General features: G+C 43.4%; 1 protein-coding gene across 1 annotated transcript; it reads left to right on the forward strand.

Annotated features, from left to right (window-relative positions):
- The first annotated feature begins 49 nt into the window (after positions 1–49).
- On the forward strand, positions 50–21,623 carry usp3 (ubiquitin specific peptidase 3). Its single transcript, XM_076262928.1, has 15 exons — positions 50–645; positions 1,947–2,007; positions 2,546–2,683; positions 3,207–3,290; positions 4,108–4,180; positions 6,183–6,265; positions 8,222–8,335; positions 9,448–9,561; positions 15,576–15,716; positions 17,688–17,794; positions 18,339–18,419; positions 18,714–18,832; positions 19,288–19,401; positions 19,538–19,605; positions 20,549–21,623. The coding sequence occupies exons 1-15, from the start codon at positions 555–557 to the stop codon at positions 20,880–20,882; spliced, it is 1,722 nt and encodes a 573-aa protein (XP_076119043.1). The 5' UTR covers positions 50–554; the 3' UTR covers positions 20,883–21,623.
- The last annotated feature ends 2,295 nt before the right edge of the window (positions 21,624–23,918 follow it).

The raw sequence follows: 23,918 nt of genomic DNA on the forward strand, positions 1-23,918 counted from the left end.
TAATTGACATGGATTATGATATTTCTGAAATCGGGAAAGTAGGAGATCATACCTCAGTCCAGAAGATGGCGGTAAAGCACTTCGTTTGCAAACTACCAGTAAAATTCACAGAAGAAGAAGATTTCCGAAACGCCACAGTCTCCGAAGGGCTCGGCCTGAATTTCATGAAAGACGTGGCTCTTTTCTCAATGCAGCTGATATCGTCAGGGTCCTATTAGAATTAGAACGACCTCAAAAATCCACCAAAGTGAATCTGACCACCGGTTTACAGGCCTTGTGAATGCAGACGCTAGCTGGATGCTAGCTAGTCCTTCAGCGACAGCTTCAGCTGAGAGTGGTATCGATAACTAGTGCTAGCTAACTTAGCTCTCTGTCGTAGGCTAGCCTGGATAGTTAGCTTAGCACATTTGGCTAGATTTCTGCAGGCGAGGCAGCCTTAGGAGAAGTACGTAGTTAAAAAAATATCTGAACCGTTACATTAGTTTCATGTGATCTGCTGAATGACAGGATAAACCCGGTGAAACCGACGTGAGAATACAACGCCCGTGAAGTCCATGGAGTGCCCTCATTTGAACTCCAATGTGTGCGTTGTAGTGGACCCTTCAAAGTTCCCAAATGGTTCACCCTCGTCGTGGTGTTGTGGCGGTAAGTGAGTCATCACCAGACAGCTAGACATGTGCACTCTTCTCTCATTTCAGCATCACTGATGGCTACAATGTCCTCGTATAATGTTAGACTATATACTGCAAGGTTAAGCCACGTTGGTCTAGTCTAAGTCCAGCTCCGAGGTAGCTAACATAACATCTGATTCTAAATACCGGACGTGTAAAGTAAAAGTTGTAGAACAGATATTTTCTATCTACTTGCTGGCGAGGTCGTCAGCTAGAAGTGTCAGATGCAGAACTGGTTTGGATTCATTCATGGTGATCTGAGTTGACAGGACATACAGTGCTAACTTTATCGTTTATCTGTAAGGGAATATGTGCATCACAAGGGTAGAGTTCAGTTCACCAACTCACGGGGTAACGGCTTGCTTGTCCACATTGTTAGGGGGATTGGAAATTCTACAGAGGGGTTGGAAATTAACTTTTTAAAATGTGAATATCTACCAGACAAATGACAGACAAATGACCAAATTCACCAGCCACTCAGTAGTAAATCATAATGTTTTGCCATTCTTAATTTCACTGCACGTTCTCTATCTTGGAAGCCGACAACTAGCACCAGCCACCAGCCAAATGTTGGTAAAATAGTGACTGATAGATTTCAGACACAACCAGAACTTGCTGGTCAGGAAAACATAATAATATGAAGCTGTAAAGAATGAGAGTGCCATTTATTATTCAGCAAAACTCCTGGACCTGACATTATAAATTTATGATACAGTGGACTTGGTTATAAAGATTTTTCTTTTCTTTTTATCTTATGTAAATGACTTGTCATGCTGCAATCCTAGCTTGTCAGGTAGGTTCCCAGAGGCATGAACAGACCCCCACTATTGACTTTTTCCACAATTGCTCGGTCATGCACTCATGCACAGGGCAGCATTCATGGGGATCGACTGTTCCTTAGCAACAGCTCATTCAGATGCTTGTTGTGTGCTGTGGGAGAAGGTGATCAAGGCAATTAACCCAGAGCTTGTTCTCTCTCTCTCTCTCTCTCTCTCTCTGTCTGTCTGTCTGTCTGTCTGTCTGTCTGTCTCTCGCCATCTCACTTTTTCTCTCCCTCCTACTCACTTACTCACATTTATGCAGTGAAAAGCAACGCATAGAGATGTGAGATTCATGTCCGATCAGTCAGGCTCAGAAATACTGAGCTGAAACGATACACTACAGAAGCTGTGGCTTTTATGCAGCCTTTTATTTGTCATAGGTTAATCATACAATAAATACTGGAAGTATTTATGTGTGTGTCTGTGTGTGTTCTTTCATCCTTCTCTGCTTTAGATTGCCGGTCAAATAAGAGCCCATGGGTGTGTCTGACCTGTTTAAATGTTCACTGTGGAAGGTGAGTGCTTATTGACAGATGTTGCTCAAACATTGGCCCAATACATGCTACAACATACACTGCTAATAATTTACCATCAGTCAAGAGCAATTATATCAGGTCAGCAGGGGATTTGTGAATTCTACCCTTTTAATTATTGACAGGTGGCGGCAGCTATTCAGATCCATTATGATTCAATTGTTTTTTTTCCATCTGGGTGCTGTTGGTGTAGAGTAGAGTACATAAACATTCTGTTATTGGACTACAGGGTCTATTATCATGAAAAAATAACAAATGCTGTTGGTCCTGATTCCTCAGTGATGCAACCAATCAGTCCAGACACCTGGTCATCAGTCATGTGTTCTAGTCAGCACATATGCATGCCTATGCCAAAGGAAGAAGGCACATCTGAATGAAGATGTTGATGTATTTTTTTTTTCTGTTGAGACTCCAAAGAACAAACTATAGGTTGATTGAATGTGTAAAACAGATAATTTGACGCACTTGAGCCTGTCGTGACGTTAGAGGATTGTGGGTAATTATTCTGTTACTCACTCAGGTATGTGAATGGCCATGCTAAGAAGCACTATGAGGAGACTCAGGGTCCTGCTGCCAGCCAAAAGAAGTGTGACAAGCCGGACAGGGAGAAGACTCAGCACTGTGTGTGTATGGACTGCTGCAGCTACAGCACTTTCTGGTGTGTGATACTTTGTTTATGTGTGTGTGTGTGTGTGTGTATGGACTGCTGCAACCAGAAGACTTTCTGGTGTGTGATACTTTGTTTCAATGGTATTGTGTGTGTGTGTGTGTGTGTGTCAGTGTGTGTGTCTGTATGTATGACTGCAGCTACAGCACTTTCTGGTGTGTGTGTGTGTGTGTGTTTCTGTGTCCACACATTCTTATGTGTCAAGATTTGTGAATGTTCCTTTCATGTCTTTTGCCGACATATTTTCCACTCACAAGTCTGCTGAACTGAGCTTTTGACCTTAGTAACCATTGTTTTATTTGGCAAATAGAACATTTTGGGAAATACTGTTGAAAACACTTTAGACTGTTTTCATTACTATCTCCAACTGGTGTCAGATGGCAATTGTATTTCAGCAGTCATAGGGCCCCCACATAGTTTCTCTCTAGCCTTGTTACACACTTGTGAAGGCCTTAATCTAGGCTTTGCTTGGGCATGTGGTCACGTTCAGTTTTGTGCGTGTGTGTGTCTGCAGTTATCGCTGTGACGAGTTTGTGGTGAACGACACCAAGCTGGGACATCTGCAGAAGGTGAGAGAGCATCTTCAGAGTCTGGAGAAGTGAGTATGAGACACACACACACACACACACACACACACACACACACACACACACACAGACCCCAAAAGTTTGCTTTTACTTTGCAACTTAAAAGGTGTGGTGTTTTTCCTTTAATGGGTGGATTTTTCTATTCTCATATTTAAAGTGACACACAGTAGTGCACAGTGGCATCTGAGCTGCAGCACTTTAACGAATATGTTGTAGTTTCTGGTTTTGGTGAAGCAGCTGTCCTCACCAAATATGGAGATGGTAAATGCTGTGTGTGTGTCTATATATGTATGACTGTATCTGTGTTCCATCCCATTGTGTTTGTGACATCAAAGCTGTTGTCGTGCTAAATTGCGTGTGTGTGCATGTGTTTGTGGTAAGTGTTCTCAGATTGGAGGTTAAAACTGTTTGAAGAGCTCTTCAAACCCAGTCTTTTAATTTTTTCAATGGCCTTTTAAACATCATGCTCTTAGAAATGTTTTTTATTATCAATACTTGTTTTTACTCTCATAAAAGAGAGACAACATTGATTACTGCGAGTGCTTATAGTGCACTTTTTATAGACAATAGTAGTGCATTTCTTATAGGCAATATTTTTGAATTTATGAAACCAAAGAATGATTTGGGAGTGAAATGATTGGAAATATGACTTCTTGGTGTGTGTGTGTGAGAGAGAGAGAGAGTGAGTGCGTAAGTGAGTGAGTGTGTCTGACTATCTTCAGTGAAATGCAATATTGCCTGGGTGGCTTTAGACTAGAGGACAATCCGCTGATGACATCTCTTCAGAGAAACACAAAAGCACACTGACGTGTCTTGTGTGTGTTGCAGCGTGACCCTGAGTGACAGGAAAAGGAAACTTCTAGAAAACTCCCCTCTCGACAGCAAGCTGTTCAAAGATGAGGTGAGTGGCAGGTGGCGTATGATAAAGACAACATTTTGTGTCAAGAAGGAGACTTCACAGCAGCTAGCCCATATATTCTACACTGGTGCACTCCTTTTCTGTCTCTGATATGTTTTTTTTTTTTATTAGCAATGTTCCAACATTTAAATAAATGTGTTTAACTAAATAATTATAAACTTAGTTATATAAACACATTCTATCACAGACGAACACACAGACTGAGTACAAATGCACAAATGATCTCACATACACACTCATACAGAGGGAGAGAAAGCGGGCTAGCAAGAGAGAGAAAGAGAGTACAAATACACTCTATACACATACAAAGATCTACACACACACACACACACACAGACACACAGAGTACAAATACACTCTATACACATACAGAGATCTACACACACACACACACACACACACACACACAGAGTACAAATACACTACACACATACAGTGATCTACACACAAACATACAAATACACACAGAGTACAAATACACTCTACACACATACAGTTATCTACACACACACACATACAAATACACACACAGTGCAAATACACATCACACACATTCTGTACAAATTCTCACACACACACACACACTGAGCTGCCCACGTCAGTATTGCGTGCTGTAGATCAGTGGGTGCCTCTGTGGGCTCAGATTGGTCTTATCTGCACGTGCAGATGCAGCTCTTTGGAATCTCCTCAGTTGTGTACACAGTACATATATATATATATATACACACACACACACACATAGACACACCAGGCCTGTCATGGCCAAGTGAAATAGCTAGAGAGAGTGCATTAGTATGATGTAATTGTAGTGACGACAGGTTAAGGCCGGCTGCAGACTGCCAGCGTGTCTGTTGTGTGTCTGTTGTGTGTCAGTTGTGTGTCAGTTGCGTGGCGGTTGTGTGGTGTTTTCTATCTCTATTCACACCAGAAACGTGTCTGACGTGGCGCTGCTGCTGCCTGCCTTGTCTGTACACATGCATGTTTCCCTGTGATAAAATGCATGCTCTTCAACTTTATTTTGTCCATTTTTTTGTTTGTACATTTGTTTGCACATATAATTACCCATTCAATATATATTTTTTTATATTTCAATTTTACATCATTTTAAACATAAATATACTGATTTGATTAGAGCAAAAACAACGTCTGCAGTATTGACGGGAAAATAATCTACAGAATATTTAGTTCTGTATTGACAGGTGCAATAGTTGAAATCGATCGATTTATTATTATTTTTTAAAATTACATTTATATGCATTTATGTCAAAACCTAGAGACTTTCAAACATCAAAATGTCATTTATGACATATATTTGCCTCAACATGACAAACATAGTCTATGTTTGTAGTCTATTTTGCCTGGAACCATTTCCAACACGCTTGCATGGCACATGAAATATTGGCGTCAGTCCTATTTCTAGCATGCACGTGTTTTCAGCGTGGCTCGAGCCGCGCCTGAGACGTGCGTGTCATGCAGGCAGTGTGCAACCTCTAACCTGTAAACATTCCAGCTGAAATGAAAACGTACACGCCACGCAGCTGACACGCTCACGCTACGCCAACAGTCTGCATCCGGCCTAATTGTGCAGACAGGGCGCACAGAAGAATGCCACTGAAGGGTGCCGCTGCCAAGAGGGTTTTTGGAAGCCGCAGAGCTCTGAAGCCGATGAGGGAGAGAGGGAAAGAATGGGAGAAGGAGAGAGATAAAAAAAATAAGAAAGAGAGAGAAACTACACAAAGATGACAGAAGCTTTGAGGCTGAGTCTTGTGGCGAGGTTCAAAAATATGGAAGGAATTTGTAGGTGTGATTGATGTCGGAGTTTTAGGCAGTGGAAAATAAACTTTGGTTCTTTTTGGGAGCTGTATCCACTCTGTTTAAGCCCAGAATTCAAGTCTATGTCCTTAAAACACAGTGTTGTGAATGTGAGTGAATTCATTGGTTTAATTGTGTGTGTGTGTGTGTTTGTTATTTTTTTTATTCTCAGAGTGGTATTCTATCCCTGGGTGCCACTGGCCTTCGTAACCTAGGGAACACCTGCTTCATGAATGCCATCCTCCAGTCTCTCAGGTAAGGCTTCGGTCACTGCTGGTGCCCACCTGCAACACAAGGGCAGCGACTTGGGTTTGGTTTACTCCCTGAAACCGGTTAGCGACAGACATTTTTATTTTCATGCACAGTTTTCATTTGATTCAATATTGATGTCGTGCAGATATCGTATTCCTCCTCTGGTACACACACCTAAACCCAGCTTCACTCCCAATCAACACCAGCTGATCAGGTGGAGTGGTGTGTGTGTGGTCTGAGTGACTCCTGCTCACCCTCACACTCCATCAGCAGCAACACAATCAGCTTGCACTTCCGTACCCCCACGTGCCATCTGTAGGTGGTCTGGTGTAATTTTGATGTGTTTGACACACACACACACACACACACACTTCAACTTCAACTTCAACACATGCTTCAACTCACTCAGCCCCATCCTCTCCCCTCACACCCTGGTGTGTGTGTGTGTGTGTGTGTGTGTGTGTGTGTGTGTGTGTGTGTGTGTGTGTGTGTGTGTGTGTGTGTGTGTGTGTGTGTGTGTGTGTGTGTGTGTGTGTGTGTGTGTGTGTGTGTGTGTGTGTGTGTGTGTGTGTGTGTGTGTGTGTGTGTGTGTGTGTGTGTGCGTGCGCGTGCGTGTGCCTTTCTCCAGCACACACATCCTTCATCCCCATTAACCCCACCAGCTCTGTCTTACAACCTGCACAGGTGGTGCGTCTGTGTGTGTGTGTTCATTTCTCCAGCACACACACCATTCCCCCTCTGTCCTCAGCAGCACCCCCACCTCCACCCCAGCCCTTTCCCCAGGACTGTGCTGGCCTGTGTGGGCTACAGGCTGGCCCTGCGCGCCCTGGCTGGGTCTGGTGGAGCAGTGAGCCAGTGCCAATGTGGTCTGGGGGGCGGCCAGACGATTAGTCTGGAGGAGGGGAGGGCGGGTTTGGCCGGATCAGTGGCTGCATGGCTGACTGACTGGCTGGCAGGCTCTAAAGCCACGGGCAGAGCCTGTCAAAGCAGCCTGCTAACCACCAAAAGCCAGGCTCAGAGACAGGAACACGCCAGCTTAGGACACACACACACACACACACACACACGCATATATACATACATACATACATATATATACATACACACACACACATTCGCTCACTCACTCTCGCGCACATACAGACACAAACAGACACACTCACAATCCCTCACACATGCACACATAGAGCGAGAGAGAGACAGAGACAGACCGACAGAGACGTAATGTGTATATAGCCTATATATGCAAATCTATCTGTATATTTATATAAACACACACACACACACACGAGTGTACATGAGTTGGAGTGTGCTCATCCATGACTTTTTTAACAGCCTGAGTTTAGATTTGACTCTCCTCCTTTTACACTGCTTGTAAAAGGATGTCATGCTTGTTTGGGGAAGATTGACCACAGAATGCGAGTCGTTTCCCAGCTGTCTTCCTAATCTGGCTTTAATTGGCTAGTTGCACTGCCGGCTGCTATGGCATCTAGTAAATACACTATGAAACTCATAAACAATGAGTTGTTCTTTCTGCTTTCCTTTGAGGTATGTTTGAGAGTCTTTGCTACTCATTTTTTGTTGAATTACATAAGTGTTCTCTCTCTGCCTCCACTTCTCCCTCCCACCCTCTCTATCTCCATCTCTTTCTTTCGCTCAATGGTTATTTTTCTCCCTTCCTCTCTCCCTCCCCCTACCTCCATCTCTTTCTCTCTCTCTCTCTCCCTGTCTTCCTCCCCCTACATTGCTCTTTGTTTCTCTCTCTCTTTTTCTCTCTTCCTCCCCTTCTCCATTTCTCTGTCTGCCTCTCCCTCTCTCCCTCTCTCTCTCCCTCCCCCTCTCTCTCTCTCTCTCTCTCTCTCTCTCTCTCTCCCCCTCTTTCTCTCTCTCTCTCTCCCTCTCCCTCTCCCTCTCCCTCTCCCTCTCCCTCTCTGCCTGCCTGCCTGTCCCTCCTTGCAGTAACATTGAGCAGTTCAGCTGCTATTTCAAGGAGCTGCCTGCGGTGGCGCTGCGGAGTGGAAAGACTGCGGGACGGAGGATGTACCACACGCGCAGCCAGGGGGACAGCAGTGTGTAAGGTCCTCTCCAGCTGCGGGCCAATCCGGGAGGGCAGGGGAGGTGGCACCAGTGGGCAGCAGCTTAGATCTGAACCAGACTGGAGCATACTGTTTACATTTACATGTAGTCATTTAGCAGTGTGGAAGATCCCCTTCCGCTTTGGAAGTGTAGATAGGAACAGGGTAGAGCCTCTAATTCACATTGGCATGTATTCATTTTGAAGTGTTTATGAAGTCCTCCACAGCTTTGAAAGAGGCAGGGGGTTTCAAGGTTTTTTTTTTTTTTTTTGTATAAAACACATCAGAGCTCTCAAATAATACTTGAAAGAGTATGTGTTTATAGTGGGAAGCAGAAACGTGACGGGCTAGTGTGCGCATGTGCCCATCGCTGTAACCATCAGAAACCTCAACGTGCCTGTGCTCCGTAGCGTTCAGTGCTCTCTGCTGTTCGTGGCGCTTGAGTTGAGCTGGTGTGATGATGGCCCCCTGATAGACAGGAGGGAGAGTCGGTAGCGCTGGCATGCAGGGCCGTAATGACATAATGACTTCCTCTCACGCTCTGATCCTGGCATGCCTGAGAGACAGCAGACGGGGGCTGGAACAGGTGGCAGTGATTTACGTTGCAGTTGATTAGACAAGATGACAGAGAAGCTGCATGCCTGTGTGTGTGTGTGTGTGTGTGTGTACGTGGGTGTCTGACTACATGTCTGCGTATGTGGCCATTTTGCCTGTTTACTCAGTAGCACATGGTGGATATAGCCTATCTCTCATTTTTCTGCGTGTGTTGCAAAGAGACAGACAGCAGTGTAGACAGATGGTCTGTTCTAGCACTCAGTAGGTAAGGTAGTCAGAAAATAGTTCTTGTGTGTGTAAAACAAAAAAAAACAATTGATTTGACTGATGTGTGTTTATGTTTTTGTTGTCTGTTTGCGTGGTTGTTTGGATTCGGTGTGTATGTGGCTCTGTGTCTGCGGGGTTTGTGCTTGTGTCTACTGTCTCTGACTGTTTATGTTGTCTGCGTTTTGTGTATGTGTGTGTGTCTGTCTGCGTGTTGTCACCGTGTGTGTGTGTGTGTGTGTGTGTGTCTGTGTGTGTGTGCGTGCGCGCACGCGTGTGTGTGTTATGTAGCTCACTGGTGGAGGAGTTCAGGAAGACGCTGTGTTCCCTGTGGCAGGGCAGTCAGACAGCCTTCAGTCCAGATGCTCTGTTCTACGTCATCTGGAAGATCATGCCAAGCTTCAGGTAATCCGCTACTGTTCAGCGTGTGTTCAAGAGTCAGGATGCAGGGCCTCCATACTGTACCAGTGCTATGGGAAAAGCTTGTACTGCATTCTCATTGATTTTCTACAAGGCCCTAGATTTGGAAAAAGTGCAAAAAGAGTGACGTTAACGGCTCCTACACACAGTTGCGTGCGTTGCAGTGCTGGAGACGCATCCCATTCACTTTACATGGGCTCACGTCATCCGTTGCCAAACTGAATTGTGGGTCCGTTGCGTAGCGTTTTTCCTGTCGCTCGTGTTGAGAAGTTCAGCTGTTGCTGCATCGACAGACGGCACCGGCCAATCAAGCCAATCGACGGACGGCACCAACCAATCAAATTACGGTTATACTTCAAGTCATTTGCATAGCTACCGTCGGGAACACCCACTGGCATGCGTTGACGGAAAGCAACTGTGTGTAGAAGCCGTAAGGGTTAGCCTCGGAATACCCATTCGAACCTTTGGCAAATTTGGGGTTTGCTCTGCAGCTCTGTCTGGCCAAGAGGCCATTAAAGCCCATTTCCAATGTCCCTAAAACCCGGGCACACAAATACAATTGCTTATGTGGTATGGATGTGTATTTTTTTAAAACCTTCATTTACAGGATTGCTGCACATCTGAAATGATTTGGTAAGAGTTTCATGCACCAATTTAAGTTTAATTTCACTGCTAGTTACTAAGGGTGTCACGATTTCGATTTTATTTCGAAATCGATCGAAATTACATCTCAATCTCGAACTTCGAACTTAAAAGTAGAATCGACGATGCAGCCACACCCCCAATGTCACGTCCAGCATGTATGCCAAGACGCACAAACACACATGCACGTGCTGAACTGCAGCGTCAACACTCCGATCGCTGCAGCCAGTTAAAATATAGGCCTACACATCAACCTACCGAAATCAAAGCCCCTCTTGCTACTTTGAAATCACCGGTGTGGAAGTATTCGTTCATTCACGTCAATTAAAACTAATTTAGCCCACTCAACTTAGCCAGTGAAAAGATGGTCTAATTACAGTCCAAAGTTACTTTAAGGCTTAAAATGCACATTTATAAGTACATATTCCATGAACACTAACCTTGGGTCTTTTCGGAGTGTGCTGAAACAATCAAATTAACATTCTGTGTTGTTTCATTTCAATATGTTCACGTCTCTGTTTTAGCCTAATGTTAGTTCTGTTTACATTACAACCTCGCGGTTGGAACGGTTTCAAAGCGGTTTCAAAATAAAAGCCCCTTGAAAAAGAAAAGGAAAAGACCAAAAAGAGTAAATAACATATAAGGAATGCATTAATAGTAATATTTGAAAAAGATCGAAAATCGAATCAAATCGTGACTTTAAAATCGAAAATTACATCGAATCGAGGATTTGGAGAATCGTGACACCCCTACTAGTTACGCCCCTGCTGGAAGTCATAAGTCAACAAACCTTTTCCATACCCACTCTCAATCTCAATTGAGAAGGGTCTGGTGTCACCGAGGATAGTTAAGGGTGGTATGAACTTGTTTTTGTACGCTTTTTTGTACGTATCAATCGTTATTTTTTCTTGAAGATTTTTAGGATTAAACAAGGGGAGATTTGCGTTTTTCGGTCATTTTCATAGGATGTATGATAGACTTTCAAGTGCCTACTAGGTATGTGAAAGTAGCTCAGTGAATGGGCATTTATTGTACAAAGCGGCAATGTTGTATCATAGATAAATAAATTGATTTCATTGAAATCATTGTTTTTTGCCAAGAATTAAATCCCATAGGTATACAATGTAAACAAGTAATTGTATTTATGTATGAATGAAACATGGTACATCATTGGCACTTGATACATGAAATGACTATAAACTGAGCTATTCCCACGTTGATTTTTGTGTTCCTAGTTAGGGATGTCCCGATCCGATATTTGGATCGGATCGGCCGCCGATATTAGCAAAAAATGCATATCAATATGGGATCGGCCTGCACGGGAAAATCCCGATCCGGACTCCCGATCCAGTTTGTTTTCAAAACTCCGGTCCGTGTTTTCCAGCGCACCGATGTAGGTAATCCATTCCAGTTTTTTTCAGCACAAATCCGGTCCGGTTTTTCAGCACACCTAGCGACCTGTCCAGCATCCCACTTGTCTGTGCATGTCCCACTAAGAATTTAAAGTTATCGAGCAAACATTTCATGTCACAGTTGAATTAATATAGCCTAATGTTAACCGCGACCGCGAGTGTCCGTGAGACCCTCTTAACATTATTAAGGCTCTTATGCATGTTGCTGCTGACAGCTTTGCCTGTCTAACGAATGTTATCTCCGCAATTTAAGATTGTTTGTGTAATGTATAGGCACAGCACACACTTTAATTTCCCTATTTTTACAATCGGCTAGCCTAACAAACGCATTTCATTTAAAAAAGCAACCTGGTCAATCGCTAACAACTAAGTGCACCTAGGCCTACAACTCTACACATCCAAAAGGGTAGAAGCTTCCAGTAGGCTATCATAACTTTTTTTACTGTTTAGTCTGTGCATCGGCGCAGCCTACGACGATGTGAACTAGATGTACCGCAGAGCGGTACAAAATATGACCACCGCCCAGTCCAGCACATGTTTTTCACAAAAATAAGTCACGCTGAAAGGCATATATGATTCTAACTGTCTCACTGAATTGCATTATGCACACTCAATTCTCACTGGTAACTGCTAGACAACAAGTACCAAAACATGATTAGTTCATAGATTTCACATGTAATATACATTTTATACAACCCCACCCCCATCTTGCCTGTTCATAATTCTGAGAAATTCTTGAATTGTGTGCATGTGTGCGTGTACATGTTTATGTTTATGTGTGTGTGGGTGGGTGTGTGAGCGTGCATGTGTGTGTTTGCCTGTTTATGTGCCTGTGTGTGTGCATGTGCATGCATGCGTATATATGTCTACTGTGTGAGTATGCGTCATACGTAGGATTACTGTGAATGTATGTGTGCGTATGTATCTGTTTATGCACATGTGTGCATATGGAATGGGTTTACATGACCCCTAGAGGCAAACATACGCAAAAAATTGGTCATCCTAGGCCCTACGGTTCTCAAGATATTCACAGAAAACTGTGTCTGCCCTACCCTCCTTTCGGGGGGTCCAGTCCAGCGGGGGGGCTACAGATCAAAACGAAAAGCGATAGTTCCATGCTATCCATGTGGGGTTACATGCCCACCAAGTTTCGTGTACCCTGGTCTTTCAGTGTCCCGGGAATCCTTGTTGGTGTACGGTCACTAAATGTACACATAAATTATTTTATTGTAAGGCCCCCCCATGAACGAAAGTCCACGAAACTTGGCATGCATTCGGAGGGTGTCATAATGGTCCTACACTTTCAATTTCGTGCAGTTTTGACCATGTCAACCATGTCAGAGATATTGTGATGAAAACACCTAATGTTTTGCTTTTTAATTTTTAACTAGGTGGCGCTATACATGAAATAAGTGGTAATGGGATAGGTTGACATGCCCCCTTAAGACCAACATACAAAAAAAAGGTGGACCTCCTAGGCCCTACGGTTCTCGAGATATTCACAGAAAACTGTCTCCGGCCACCTACAGGCCAGTTGGTGTATAGTAACATAAATTAATTTATTGTGTGGCCCACCATGAACGGAATTCCACGAAACTTAGCGTGCATTCAGAGGGTGTCATAATGATCCTACACTTCCAATTTCGTGCAGTTTTGACTATGTTAGGTCACAGATACCTGCGATTACAACACCTCATTTTTACTTTTTTGTGTTTAACTAGGTGGCGCTATACATGAAATGAGTGGTTATGGAATGGGTTGACATGGCCCTTTGAGATAAACGTACAAAAAAAAAATGGTCCTCCTAAACCCTACGGTTCTCGAGATATTCACAGAAAACTGTGTCTGCCCTACCCTCCTTTCGGGGGTCCAGTCCAGCGGGGGGGCTACAGGCTACAGCTCAAAACGAAAACAGGAGGTTCCATGCTATCCATGTGGGGTTACATGCCCACCCAGTTTCGTGTACCCCGGTCTTACAGTGTCCCGGGAATCCTTGACGGACATTTGGACATGCGAAAAAGAAAAGAAAAAAAGAAAGAAAACAAAAAACTAAACCTCAGATCTTCGCTGCGCGGCGGTCATAATTAGTGACAGCTGTTGTCGCGGTAAACTTAAGCTCCTGTCTCTAAATAGTGTAGATAGGCCTACTTGCTATGTTGCTTGATTTTCTGTAATAAATGCAGCCTGTAGCCTAGGTTACTTCAGCAAACCCAGACCAGTTGAGGCATCAGTTTCGCTTTTAAAACGCAACAGTGAGAGGCTTTTTAGCGCAGACTCACTTCTCATTGATGAGCACAGGAGCAGGCTGACACCTGAGCATGTTGAAATGATCACCTTTGTGAAGAAGAATCTCCCCATCATGCTCAGACTGCAGCCAGGGCAAACAGTAGAAATTGAAGAGAGTATGAGATGGAGCAGTAAAGTGTGGAGGAGATAGCAATACTGTAGAAGGGCGTGACAGTTATTTGGGTTGTTATAGCCAATTCAGTGTGTGTGTGTGGTAATTTGACTATTTTTTACTCAGGTTTTGTGTGTGTTGCTTTTTTATATAATTTTATATTGTTTACAAAATTGTTTACACTGATGGCTTTTTTAAGCCTTGGTTTACACTCTTGAGCAGAGCACTGATGCCAATTCTGCTTGTGTGGTTAATTGACTATTCATTTTCTACCCAGCTTTTCTGTGTGTTTTGCTTTTTTTATACAGTTTACAATATTGTTTGCACTGATGGCTTTTTAAGCCTTGGTTTACACTCTTGTTGTTCAAGAGCAGAGCACTGATGCCAATTCAGTTTGTGTGGTTAATTGACTATTATTTTGTGTTTATTTAACCCTGTTAAGAATAAAAAAATAAAAGAATAAAATAACAGCTCAGCATCTCAAAATAACCTAATTAAGTTGGCTAGTTATTCTTAAGAGTAAAAACCTTTTCAACATGAGTATAACAACAAAATAAGTAAATATCTTTAGTCTTTAATACATGCTTGGATCGGCCGGTATCGGTATCGGCCGATGCTAAAAGCTACAATATCGGTATCGGATCGGAAGTGCAAAAAGCTGGATCGGGACATCCCTATTCCTAGTTGCTACGCCACATACCATTTAAGTCCCATGAACATTACCAAAAAATGCAATCACACTATGTTTCATCCTTAATATCTTCATGTGCATTTGTTGCAGAGACCTCAAATATTGGCTCAACATTAATACATTTGCAGACAGTATTTGCAGACAAAATAATGATTAGTGCCATGTGGATACAAAAAAATAGTTTACAAGACCCTCAACATCAACAGTTTTGCATTTTTTCCATATCTAGGTCCTTATGTAAAACTAATGGGCATGCAGTACAAACTTTTAACAGTCCAAACATACCGAGAACATGTCGGTCTTCCACCCTACAAAGTATGGGCAGGCAAGGAATAATACTTTTCAAGATATTAATGCCCAAACATGGCCTCCAATATGAGACATTTCTGATATTGTAAAACTCATACAAAATCAAGGGTGAAGAAATGTATGAAAACATTGGAATTTAACAAAAATATTTTACAGGTATTCATTTTGGGACCTAAATATTAAGTAGACAAACTTTGAGCAAAATCTGAGACGGTGCAGGAACCATTTTCCTGGAATTTGTCTGATATGACACAGAATGACCCACATGCTTATTGCCATCATAGTAACCAACTGCAAGTGCAACTAAAAATGTAATAAGTTGTACGCATTAGTTGTGACCATGGAAATTATTTGTACCAATTTTTTTGAATAAAATATTTTCCTGTGTTCCCTGTGTGTGTCTGACCCTGTGTGTGTTTGGTTTTCTCTCTCTCTCTCTCTCTCTCTCTCTCTCTATCTCTCTATCTCTCTCTCTCTTCTATTCTCTTCTCTTCTCTTCTCTCTCTCTCTTCTCTCTCTCTGTGTGTGTGTGTGTGTGTGTGTGTAGGGGCTACCAGCAGCAGGATGCTCATGAGTTCATGCGGTACCTGCTGGATCACCTTCACAGAGAGCTTCAGGGCAGCCGCAATGGGGCTCACCGCTCACCTGTGTCTGCAGACTCTATCAAGGCAGGGGACAAGTGCTGGGTGTAAGATACATGCACACGCGCACGCACATACACACACACACACACACACACACACACTCATCTTTATACACACACACACACACACACACACAAGTGTTGCTCCCCGTGTCTGCAGATGGCATCAACAGGCAGAGGATAAGTGCAGGACACACACACACACACACACACACACGTGGTACCAACATTGAGTAGAGAATAAGCAAGGGCAGGTACAAGTCAGAATTCCTACTTGTAAATTCAGGGTACACCCATTTCAAGTTGGAAATATCCAATTGCCTACTGTAGGCATTACATTAGAGCAGGGGCACACACCCACAGACTGTAGTGGAGTTAACTTGTTTGTGAAGTACTGCTTGTAAGAGAACACACACACACAGAGAGAGCAGACAGGCCACATCAGAACAAACTTTGACGGGAAATTGTGCAAGTTACCAACTCCCACAGACACACGGCATTCACTGATTTTCACACACCCACGCAGAAAGCTTATACGCATTGGCCCACCTCGCGCGCACACATACATTCTCACCTACCTGCTCTCACACTCCAGGTTGGCCCAGTACACACACACACACACTCACACACACACACACACACACACACAACGCAAGCAAATCACGCAGCTGACACTGACTAGCTGAGACCGGCTTCAGGGGTCAAAAGAACAAGCTTATGTACACACACTTAGTCATGGGCGCACACACTCGCTGTCTCTTAGGTATTCATGAAAACTGTGCTGGGCCTAGTCACGCACGCTCTGACCTGCCCATAGATGACTGATGTGAGTGCTACATTGGCAATATTTTCTGTTCTATTTGTTTTTGACATGGACACCATGTACTATACAAGACAGTGTGCCTTTGTGGACATACCGTCAAAAGTTACGGTTATGGTTGTACACACACACACACACAGTTCAAAGTATATGGAGGAAATGTGTGTGTGTGTGTGTGTGTGTGTGTGTGTTAAGAGAGAGTGTGTTATACACACACACACACCCACCCACCCCTCACATTCCCTCAAGTCAGTGCATGCGTGCGTGCGTGCGTGCGTGTGCGTGCATGTATGCCCGTGTGTGCATTATGAGTGCTATAATTTGTCTATCTGGGCTTGGTGTGAGTGTGTCTGTATATAAGTGACTGTGCCAGAGTAGTAGACTGTGAAAGCATGTGTGTTTGTGCCTGTGGCTCTCAAAAGTCTGAATGTGTAACCCACACATCACAGCCACAAACACATACACTGCTGCCTCAGATGCTGATGGCGACGTCCATCCTGTTGTGATAACGATAGCCCCATTTTGACCTCCCCAGTCGCGACACTGCTGTCCAGTGTCCCCTAAGTCTGTTTGGCGGGTGCTATTGAAAAGGCGTCTCCCTGTTGAGTCGTGCTCAGTAGGTCGTGATGACCGATAAGGCAGGCTAAGCCTCTCTGAATGAGGGTGTGTGTGTGTGTGTGTGTGTGTGTGTGTGTGTGTGTGTGTGTGTGTGTGTGTGTGTGTGTGTGTGTGTGTGTGTGTGTGTGTGTGTGTGTGTGTGTGTGTGTGTGTGTGTGTGTGTGTGTGTGTGTGTGTATATGTGTGTGTTTAAGATGGACAGATAGGATGGATCTGGCTGCATGCACAACACACACCATAACAAGATGTGTGGGTCCTCCTGTGCATATGACGCCAGTTTGTTCAGCTCACAGATGACCACAAATCAAAACACAATCCTGTCAGACCAGCATACATACAAACACACACACACACATATACACATACAATATACACATACAGACACACTGCTTCATATGAGGTGATATGCTGCTTATTATTGTGGCGCACTCGGTTGCTACTGTGGTGTGTGTTTGTGTATGTGAATGTGTGTGTGAGCTTAATCTGTCGTTTCCTCTGTTGAACTTATGTGTATGATTTCTGATGAGTGTTGCTGATATTTCTCTCTCTCTCTCTCTCTCTCTCTCTCTCTCCCTCAGAAATGGGACCTCCACAGTGGTCACCTCCATATTTGGTGGCATACTGCAGAGTGAAGTCAACTGCCTGATCTGTGGGACCGAGTCCCGGAAGCTAGACCCGTTCCTAGGTTAGAACACACAGAACGTCTGGGCAGATTGTTCCCTATGACATCCCAAAGCAGGGCTGGGCTTCTGAGAGCCGGTTCTCATCAGAAATGTGTCTATCTTCATTTCTGTGTGTGTGACCGGAAGCAGAGATAACAGTGTTTTTGTAACAGTGCTGTTTTGTTTTGTTGCTCTCTGCTGTTTTCTCGCATCAGTTTTTATACATTCTCTATTGCCTTTTGGCTGCTGTAAATATGTGCATGGTCTTGAGAATGATGTATGGGGTATGCCATGACAGTCAGTCCAGTTGGTCAAAACTGAACCTTTGTTGTCATATTATATATTCTGAATCTGCTGTTAATTTTTAGATTTTTGAAATTGGTGATTTTGTTAAATATCTTAAAGCCTGTGTGACCCTTACGGTATGTTTTGCCAAACTATTGCTCCTCCATTCCAGTGTGACCTCTGCATGTTTATTTTAGTCAGTCTTCTCCAACTGTGCCTCTTGCAGCGAATCTGATTTTGTGAATGGCTGTTTGACCTTTGACCTCCGTTTGGCCTCCTCAGACATGTCCCTGGACATTCCAAGCCAATTCCGCATTAAGAGGTCCAAAGACCAAGAACCTGGGCCTACTTGCACGCTACGAGGTGAGCGCTCACTGACCCATAATATAGCCATTAAACACTAGGCTTTCTGCTGAGACACTGAGGGGACGGATGCCTATAGAAACCAATTGCTGCAAGTGTAGTGGTGTACCAAGGTGGTGTCCAAAGTGAGGCTGTGTTTGGGCTCCTGGGCCTTGTGGATTTGCACTGAACCGTCATTAAAATGTACCAGAAACTGTGGCCAGACCACTGTACAGAGAAACTAGTTTTGGCTGAGTGTTTTTTTTCCACATCTTAAATGTTATGCATTGTGTGTGTGTGTGTGTGTGTCGGCAGACTGCCTGCGTAGTTTTACAGAGCTGGAGGAGTTGGATGAGACAGAGCTGTACATGTGTCATAAATGTAAAAAGAGGCAGAAATCCACCAAGAAATTCTGGGTCCAGAAGCTGCCTAAGGTAAATCTCCTCAGCCTTGTATTGTTTTATGCTGTGCTAGTATTATGTAGTCTTCATTTTCTTGTGGACGTCTTCAAAAGAGTGAAAAGAAAACCGGAAACTAGACCCCTGTTTCCTAGCTACTGAGTAGCATCTTGTGTTGCATAGCAACCATTTATTGTCGCACCAAATCCTTTTAATGGAACAGAACATGAGAACATGAAGTACATTCTGAAATATGGTAGCACTTGAGAGATCCTAAATAACAATTTCAGTCCAGTGTTGATTCAGATCAGTGGGACCTTTTGTAACATGCAGAAATTCAGAAGAAATGTTTATTTTTCCCAAATAATCCCATTTTGAAGTAACTAGACATCTTTGTGTGTTTTGGTGTTTAAGTGTGTGTTGTGAAAACCACACACACACACTCATATAGATGTTTGATTAAAATGCAGCATGCTTGTTTCTTTCATCAGGTGCTGTGTTTGCACCTGAAGCGGTTCCACTGGACGGCCTACCTCAGGAATAAAGTTGACACCTACGTGGAGTTTCCCATGCGAGGCCTGGACATGAGGGGCTACCTGCTAGATGTAAAAATATTTAAGCAACCAAGCAAATAAATATTATAATAATATTGCCGTATTGTAATCATCAAAATCATCAATCAAAAATTATGCTTAAAAATGACGACCAGTTAAAAAAAATAGGTGTGTGTGTGTTTGACAGCCGGACAGTGCGTTGCGACAGAACTGCCTATATGACTTGGCCGCTGTTGTGGTGCATCATGGTTCTGGGTAAGTGCCTCTCACCCTCACAAAACCTGTTTTCAGAGTCATTCACTGTGATTTATTACAACTAATGAGCTGTAGAGCTTCACTCAAGTGAAAATGTTTAACAATTTACATTTAAAGATGGTTTACATAACAAAGTTAAGTACATAATCAGCTGTCAGTTATTATTTGTGTGTGTGTATATATATATATATATATATATACTGGTCAAAAAAAATAAGGGAACACTTACAGTTTTCCACAATTGTTAAAACAAACCTTTTGAAACATTCCACCCTTTTCTCCATTCTCAAACTACTTTCACAGAATGTATGACAGTTCTTGCAAAATAAAACACTCGCCTCAAAAGTTTTACTTGTGCTCAGAGCCAAACAGTGTCAGAGTACCGATCCAGTGTGTGATTGAATCGTTCCCTTAATTTTTTTGAGCAGTATATATGCACTATACTTATATAGATAGATAGATAGATAGATAGATACTTTATTGATCCCCAAGGGGAAATTCAAGATATGTATATATATGCACTATACACTATATTTAGTGTTTTCCAAACATCTGTTTGCCTTGGGCTGAAGTTAAATGTGTTAATCGTGGAAACATAAATGAAGAGTGAGAATTGAGAGAACTGAGTGACATACTCAGATTGTCCAGTAGGGGGAGATGTTGTCCAGTGAGTCTCATCCACTCTGGGGAAATACTAGCTGGTGTTGAGCAGTTCTCTCTTCTGCCTTTGTCTGTGTGTGTGTGTGTGTGTGTGTGTGTGTGTGTGTGTGTGTGTGTGTGTGTGTGTGTGTGTGTGTGTGTGTGTGTGTGTGTGTGTGTGTGTGTGTGTGTGTGTGTGTGTGTGTGTGTGTGTGTGTGTGTGTGTGTGTGTGTGTGTGTGTGTGTGTGTGTGTGTGTGTGTGTGTGTGTGTGTGTGTGTGTGTGTGTGGGGTGTGGTTTGTAGGGTTGGCTCAGGCCACTACACAGCCTATGGCAGTCACGAGGGCCGCTGGTACCACTTCAACGACAGCACGGTCACTCTGACGGACGAGGCTGCCGTGCGGAAGGCCAAAGCCTACATCCTGTTCTACGTGGCACAGACTGAGATGGGCACGGGCACTGAAATGGGCGCTGCCCAGCCCACTGGACAGACTGGCACGGGGTCAGAAACGGGCATAGGGTTAGAGGCTGCAGTGGACACAGGCTCTGACTCAGGCCTTGGGGGAAGTAGTGGACCAGAGGAGAGTTCAGGGAGTGACCCCACACTTCAGGTTTCTGTTGGGCGTCCTTCCGATTGACCTCGGACGACCTTCAGCTGCCACCCCTGTGTCACCTCACATACTCACAGACACACCTTTCTGTTGTAGGAATCACTCTCATTCACACACACACAACTTTTGTTCAAGACCTCCTAATCATGTGAAAGAAAAACTCTATTATGTTTTGTTTTTTATTTTGTTTTTGTTTTGTTTTTGTCTTAACCTCCACATTGCTGCTTTTAAAAGTACTCTTTTTTTTGTCCATGAAAAGGAAAAGAATCAGAGGAGAAACAGCCTGTTTTATGCCTCTTGTGCTTCCTGGTGTTGCAAACCTCCACCGCGAGGCTCGAGTTTCGTTTTCAAAATTCCAAAGGCATTCAGATTCCAGATTCAGATTGTGTGTCATGAAGTGTTTTAGCCCGTTCTGACAGTTTGTTCGTTTTATATTAAAAGACCTTCAAGCACCACAACAGGTAGATGAAGTCTGTGTCCTCAGATGTTAGATGTGTAAACAGGCAGACCAATAAAAAAAAAATCTGAAATATATTTACTAGGGCACCTGCTGCTGTTTTTGTCAGCAGAAGTTGTCATATTTAGCTAGTTAAGAGATTTCTTTCTTCTTTTTTGTAGATCTTAAATTGCTTACTGTTGATTTGTTGTTGTTTTTATATGATAACCTCAGCCTTTCCAGCACCGCTGGGTAGATGTGATCATCCAACCACCAGGAGTCTTATCTGCTCATCCCTGCACTTACTGGTGAATTAAAGAGATGAAGACAGATTTGTGTGTGTGTGTGTGTGCGTGTGTGCGTGCGTGCTTGCGTGCGTGGGTGTTGTATCCCAAAAGAGGGGCACCACCATCTGTGAATCTTTGATCAGAATCCCACAACTGCAAACACGCACGCATTTTCAGCTCTGCAGTCTACTTGGAAAATATTTGGCTTTCTGTTCAAAAATGTTCCCTTCGCAGTGCCTGCTCCATGGACTCCCACAGAGAGGGGACTGGGCCAGTTTGCCATCCAGTTTGATGGAGCGATCAGAGCTGGATCTCATTTTGGTTTCAACACAAACGTCACACTTTAATCAAAGATGCTTTTAAAAATATCTGTTGAAATGTCAGTGAGGTGTGTGTGTATCTTTTTCAGAGGCCTCCAGCAGTATCTAACAACCTCTCTTTGGTCAGTGGTAATTGGTGATTTTACAACGTGGTGTAGTCACTCCTTTGAATTTGTGGTCTTTCCATAATTACAGTTTAGAAGTAGTTGGCTGACGAATTCTTTTTTTTTTATGAGAGAACGCTTGATTGGTGTTTGGAGACTATTATATTTCGGCTCTTGATGCATAGAAACCAAGCGTAGCCATTTTAGTCATCTGTCGTCCAGTTTGTGAACAAGGAAACTGTAGCCGACTCAGCCGTACATTATTAAGCCAAGAAACAGACGTTTGGTGGAGGGCCTCACTAATTCATGATGGAGATTAAGTCACTTTGTAGCTCTGTTTACTCTCTACAGTGAGCACTGGTGCCAGTATGATGGTATGCCTTCTAAATAAGGTGCAACAACTGAATCGATTAGCTATCAAGTATTACATTAATTGACACATCTATATTCTGATAAGAGTTATCATTTGAGTAATAATTTTAAAAAAGGGAAACAATAAATTTAATATAGGTCTAGCTCATTGGAAACCGAATGCCATGTACATGAAGATCTGGCCAGATTGTGTCATTGATTGCAATGTTGTATAGGAATATAATAATCAGAACAATTAGAAGCCTGCTGGGATTTTTGGCAATACTATACAAAAGGACAGTAATATAACTTTATGATACACAATTAAGCAATGTGTAATTACTTTGATACTTTGCTCTCATGTAGGCCTACCCCTAAGCTACTATGTAGCCTACGGTACTGTAATTGATTAAATGAATACACTCCAAGAAGGGCAGTGTAGCCTGATACATAGAATGCCTTAATGCTTTAAAAAATCTGTCCGTGAACTGACAAAACGTGCTTAACTATCTATTAACACACTCACAGAGCTATCTTTCAGCTGAGGTTACTGCTGCTGCTAACTTGTGTGTCGAATTCAATGTGGCTTTTCTATTTCTCGGCTAAGTCTAAAACTAGATGGTGCACGTGTGCAGAGAGAGGACAGATAGACACCCTGTTGACACCTGCGTCCACAGAGGAATGTTCCCTTCCTCAATGTGTTCACAGAACCGGGACACTTACACTGACCGAGAGTCACCAGTGGAGCGCACAGGTATGGTCTCCTGCTACAAAGGCCCGTGCTCTTTCTCATGTGCTTTTCTTTTCTTGGGGACTCATAAAAATGAGAGGAATTGTTTACTTAGGGCACATCCTGTTCCTGTGAAATGGCTGGATCCCTGAGACTGAGCAGCACCCAAGTCCCAATACATTTTGTCATCAACAAATGTGCGTTGGAAGTTTCCACACACTGTGTCATAGTTTGTCGCGTTTCTAAGTACTGCCCAGATGTACTGCCAAGATAAATAGCCCTAAACACGCATGTCAGGTAAAGCCTTTGAATGAGTCTAAATTACTTCTGAGAATTTGTGTGTGTGTGTATGTGTCCTCTGTCCAACCCATGTTGAATTCTCACGTGGAGCGCTTTCTTTTCAAGCTGAAGGAACAAGTGTCTCAGCAGGTTCTGTTTTATTTCTTCCTATCATTTTCCATGCTACTCATGACGAGAGAAACCAGAACGTGCGGCTTTGATGATGTAAGCCACTCTTAGAGCTCACTGTGGAGTACTTCAAAACCTTTCAGTGGGCTTTTGTTTTGTTTATGCCAGCCCCCTGTAACCTCCTCCCCAACAGACACACATGCACACACACGTACACACGCACACACGCATGCATGTATTCACTCAACACTTGCTCTCTCTTTCTCTCTGCTCCCTCCCGCTATCAAAGCCTCCGCCCACACACACACAGTCAAGCTCTCGGGGGCAGAGCAAACACAGGAGCTGGTCTGGTGACACGTGCCACAGAGACAGCCTCTGTGACGGGTGGGGAACAGACACTCCAGTGTGTGAGGGAGAGAGAGAGACT

The sequence above is a fragment of the Alosa pseudoharengus genome, unplaced genomic scaffold, assembly GCF_046254945.1.
Source record: "Alosa pseudoharengus isolate Yale_2024_CS ecotype anadromous, Long Island Sound unplaced genomic scaffold, YU_APseudo_1.1 YU_APseudo_1.1_scf_10, whole genome shotgun sequence".
Taxonomy (NCBI): domain Eukaryota; kingdom Metazoa; phylum Chordata; class Actinopteri; order Clupeiformes; family Clupeidae; genus Alosa; species Alosa pseudoharengus.